This window comes from Eimeria maxima, genomic scaffold, assembly GCF_000499605.1.
Source record: "Eimeria maxima Weybridge genomic scaffold, Emw_scaff658, whole genome shotgun sequence".
Taxonomy (NCBI): domain Eukaryota; phylum Apicomplexa; class Conoidasida; order Eucoccidiorida; family Eimeriidae; genus Eimeria; species Eimeria maxima.
The window spans coordinates 1-5,000 of record NW_013566672.1 but is presented as its reverse complement, the minus strand read 5'-3'; the positions used below and the strand labels follow the sequence as shown (position 1 = coordinate 5,000).

At 56.2% G+C, this 5,000-nt stretch overlaps 1 protein-coding gene across 1 annotated transcript; it reads left to right on the top strand.

The window, feature by feature from the left end:
* Positions 1-1,493: 1,493 nt before the first annotated feature.
* EMWEY_00040230 (hypothetical protein) lies at positions 1,494-4,367 on the top strand (the record flags this gene model as incomplete). The annotated part of the gene is made up of 3 exons (XM_013482550.1): positions 1,494-1,891; positions 2,109-4,194; positions 4,264-4,367. Coding segments are annotated over 3 exons (2,588 nt in total), but the record flags the coding sequence as incomplete, so codon positions are not given.
* Between the last annotated feature and the right edge of the window lie 633 nt (positions 4,368-5,000).

The following is a 5,000-nucleotide window of genomic DNA, read 5'->3' as shown; positions in this document are numbered from 1 at the left end:
GTGCACTGCTGTAACTGCTGCAGCTGCTGCAGCTGCTGCTGCTCTGTCTCTTGCTTGCTTCCTTGTTGGAGAAGCAGTTGCTGCTGCTGTTGCAGCCGCTGCCGACACCACTGCTCTTACTGCTGCTGCTGCTGGTGCTGCTGCTGCTGTTACACACGTGGGGGCCCTTCTGTGTACTGCTGCCAGAAGGAGGGAGTAACGCTGTACCTCCGTGCTGCTGCTGCTGAGCAAGCAGCACAGCTGCAATAGGGCTTGTTACTCCTGCAGCAGCAGCAGCTGCTGCTGCTGCTGCTGCTGTTGTTGTAGTTCTTTGTAGAGTGGGCCCGATGTGAGCCCACAGGGGAGGTGATTCCTGTCTTGTGTGCCAACTTGGCTGCAATTGGTGTTGCTCCTGCTGCTGCTGCTGTTCTTGTTGCTGCTGCTGCTGCTGCTCGGATGGAGCCCGTTGCTGCTGCTGTCACCTGCTGCTGTTGAGCTGCTGTTTCATAAGAGAAGACAGCAGCAGCAGCAGCAAAAAGTATTTTTTGTTTATTTATATAAAAGAAATAAACAAAGACAATAAAGAGGCAATAGAAGGCATTGGCTGCTGCGGTACTGCCTTTGCTGCAGCATCAACAGCAGCAGCAGCAGCAGCAGCGGCAGCAGGAACAGCTGCTGCAGCAATTCGTCACTCCTTTTATATATATACATATAAGCAGCAGCAGAACATTTTCTCTGCTGCTGCTGCTGCTCTCCCCTCTTGTTTCAAGCTACTTCCCTTACAAGTGCATTCCTGCTGCTGCAGCTGCTGCAGCAGCAGCAGCAGCAGCAGCAGCAGAAGCGGAAACAGCAGCAGCGGCACTGAAACTCTTTATAATTAAAACCCTTACAAGCCATCATCTACAGTGGCTCGCCCTTGCGTCGCACAGCAGCAGGAGCAGCAGGAGCAGCAGGAGCAGCAGGAGCAGCAGGAGCAACTGCAGCACGAGCAGCAGCATCTCACAGCTGCGCAGCAGCCAGACATGCCTGCAAGAAGCTCCTTGCATCAGCAACACCCAGACATTCTGCTTTTCTGCAGCAGCAGCAGCAACAGCAGCAGCAGCAGCAGCAGCAGCAAACAACACTCCCTCCTAGGCGCATGCAGCCTACTGGCTGCACTGTCGCCCTAAACCCTAAACCCTCTCGGCGGGTTGTTTGATGGCTAGCCGAGTTGTGCAGCGCTGTCTGCATCAACAGCAGCAGCAGCAGAAGCAGCATTTACAGCAGCAGCAGCAGCAGCAGCAGCAGCTAAAGCACTTGCAGCAGCAGCTGCTGCTGCAGCTGCAGCAGCAGCCTTACAAAGAGCAGCAGCAGCAGCCCGAAGTGTTTCCGCGGCTACAAAAGCCGCGTGACCCCCAATAGCAGCAGCAGTATCTGCAGCAACAGGTTCAGCAGCATCAGCAGCATTAGCATTAGCAGCAGCAGCAGCAGCAGGATTAGCAGCAGCAGCAGCAGCAGCAGCAGCAAGGTTTGCCATGGCCTCCTTGCCTGCTGCGCGTGCCTTCTCGAGGTCCCGTCTGCGGCCGCATTTGGCGGACGATGCAGCAGCAGCAACAACAACAGTACTACCAGCAGCAACAGCAGCAGCAGCAGCAACAGCAGCAGCAGCAGCAGCAGATCGACGGATTACCCCATTTGAATTAATTTCTCCTCCCTCTCCTCTGCAGCAAGGCAGCAGCATAGATACAAATGATGGTGCCCCTGGTGGCCTATTTGTAGGTTTGCTGCTGCTGCTGCTGCGCTGCGGTGTATTCGCAGCTCTTGTTGCTGCTTATCCTCCTTTCTTCTCCCCAAAGGACCCAACAGGAGCAGCAACATGGCTTGCTGCTGTTGCTGCAGTTACTGCATACTTCCTTGCTGCAAAGACAGACCCGTAAACCTCCTGCTGCTGTCGTGCTGCTGCTACTGCTGCTGTCGTGCTGCTGCTACTGCTGCTGTTGTGCTGCTGCTACGGTTGCTGTCTTGCTGCTGCTACTGTTGTGTTGCTGCTGCATGGTAATCGCATGTGTTTAGTTAGTATTATTGTTGTTGTTGCTGCTGCTGTTACTGTTGCTGCTGTTGCTGTTGCTGCTGTGCTGCAATTGCTGCAGTGGGGTGCTGCGGTACTGCCCATCTTTGCTGCTGCCACCGGAGCAGCAGCAGCAGCTGAAGCGTGGCAGCAGCAGCAGCAGCAGCAGCAGACAGCGTCGCTATGAAGAACCAGCAGAGAGCAGCTGGGAGAGCAGCACAAGCAACTGCAGCACGAATGATCCTTCCTACTACATTGGGGGTGGGTCCCCAGCAGTAGCAGCAGCAGCAGCAGCAGCAGCAGCAGCAGCAGCAAGAGGGAGGAAGCAAAAAGCATGGAATAAGAATGCCCGTGATCGTATGAAGGGGATAACGCGTTTCTTAGGTAGGGATAGGAGGGAGTATAGGACCCATCAGGTGCTGCGCAGCAGCAACTGCAGCAGCAGCAGCAGCAACAGCAACAGCAGCAGCGACAGCAACAGCAGGTATGGAGGCAAAAGAAGGGGAGGCAGCAGCAGAAGCAGCAGCAGCAGCAGCAGCAGCTACAGCAGCAGCCGCAACCCACCTAGAAGTATAAGCACAGCTGCACCACGATCAGCTGCTGCTCACAGCAGATACCGCAGCAGCAGCAGCAGCAAGAGCAGCAGCAGCAACTGCAGCAGCAACGACAGCTTAGATCGTTTCTGCGAAGAAAATATGTTCGAATACCCCACAGACAACAACAACAGCAACAGCAGCAGCAGCAGCAGCAACATGTACGAGATCCAGCGCAGCAGGGTCAACCACAACAGCAGCAACAGCAACAGCAGCAGCAGCAGCAGCAGCAGCAGAACGCCCTTCCCAGGCGATCGGAGGGAGGTGCAGCTGTTGCACCAGGAACAGAAGAACGAGATGCAGCTGCAGCTGCAGCAGCAGCACGAACTGCAGCAGCAGCAGCAGCACGAACTGCAGCAGCAGCAGCAGCAGCAGCGTCTCTTCAGGCAGGAGCAGCCGTTGGGTGCGATGTTGGCAGCAAGCTCAAGCGACGAAGACATTTCCTTGGCGCCGCAGCAACAGCAGCAGCAGCAGCAGCAGCAACAGCAACAGCATGAATTGCAACAGCAGCAGCAGCAACAGCAACAGTATAAGCTGCAGCTGCTGCAGCAGGAACAACAGCAGCAGCAACAGCAGCAGCATCAGCAGCAGGAGTACGAGCGCCCTCTGCCGGTCGTTCCTCGTAGCCCAGCCAATGTGGGGCACATGCCACTGCAGCAGCAGCAGCAGCAACAGCAACAGCAGCAGGAGGAGGAGGAACCGCAGTTACACCGGCGACACCACTACCACCAGCAGCAGCAGCAGCAGCAAGGTTCTCTTGCTGCTTCCCTGTACGGTATGCATCGAGTTCCTGCTGCTGCTGCTGCTGCTGAGGGACTGCAGGCAGCATCGCTGCGGCAGGTGTACCTGAGCTGCAACAAGGTGCTGCGCTGCAACAGCAGCATGAGCAGCAGCAGCAGGATACACCGCAGCAGGAGGGGCTACCTGCCAGCATCCATGCGGCATCCAGCTGAGAGCAGCAGCAACAGCAGCAGCAGGGCCAGCAGCATCGGAGGCAGCAACACGGACGACAGCAGCAGCAGCAGCAACAGCAGCAGCAGAAGGAGCAGCCCGCGTACTCATGATTGGGTAGCACAAGCAGGCACCATCAGCTCTGTAGGTGCATCCCATTTAAAGCAGCCGACTGCAGCAGCAGCAGCAGCTGCAGCAGCAGCAGCAGCAGCAGCAGCAGATACAGCGCAAATGGAGGCTCGTAGGAAACTACGGGAAGAGAAGAAACGCCAGCGACGAGCAGCAGCAGCAACAGCAGTAGCAGCAGAAGGAACAGCAGCAGCAGCAGCAATGCAGAATGTTACGATTCGCATTATTCAAGGTGACGAAGGTGGTGGTGCAGCAGCAGCTGCTGCAGCAGCAACAGCAGCAGCAGCACGATCAAGCGATGCAGAAGAAGCACAGCAACAGCAAGAACAGCAGCAGCAGCAGCAGCAGCAGGAGATGCTGGAGCTAAGCGAAGTAGGGCATCCTGAGTCTGCTGTAGTGCAGATATCGCCCTCAGCAGCAGCAGACTCAGCAGAAGCAGCAGCAGCAGCAGAATCAACAGCAGCAGCAGCTGCTGCTGCTGCACTCCCTTTCTCCGTGAGGAGGAGACAGTTGTGGCAATACGGAGTAAAGCTGCGGTTCTGCGAGCGCTGTTGCATGTATCAGGTAAGCAGCAGCAGCAGCAGCAGGCCCAACCGCAGCAGCAGCAGCAACAGCAGCAGCAGCAGCAGCCCCAGCAGCAGCAGCAGCAGCAATGCATGCAAATTTGTGTGTGTGCTGCAGCCCTTAAGGACGAAGCACTGCGCAGATTGCGGTGTCTGCATACGCACGCATGATCACCACTGCCCCTGGATAGGTTTGCTGCTGCTGCTGCTGCTGCTGCTGCTGCTGCTCGTGTTGCTTTTGCTGCTGCTGCTGCTGTTACTGTTGCTCCTGCTGTTGCTGTTGTTGCTGCTGTTGCTGCTGTTGTTGTTGCTGGTGTTGCTGTTTTCTTGTTTGCTGCTGGAGCTTAGCAGAACACTGTGTCCCTGCATATATACCCTACCCTTATACTGCGGTTGCTGCTGCTGCTGCTGTTGCTGCTGCTGCAGGAAGCTGTGTAGGGGAGAAGAGCCGCCCACACTTCATGGCCTATTTGCTGCTGCAGGTGTTAGAGGCAGGTGTATGTACAGCTCAATGTGTGCGGCTGCTGCTGCTGCCTATACATATCAAGGCTGAATGGTACGGCATACCTACTGCTGCTGCTGCTGCTGCTGCTGCTGCTGCTGCTGCTGTTTGTCACCGCCTGCAACAGCAGTACCACCACCTACAGCAGCACCATCTGCATCAGCACCACCACCACCAACAGCAGCAAGAGCAGCAGGAGGAGCAGCAGCATTAGTACAATAATACACACATATTAT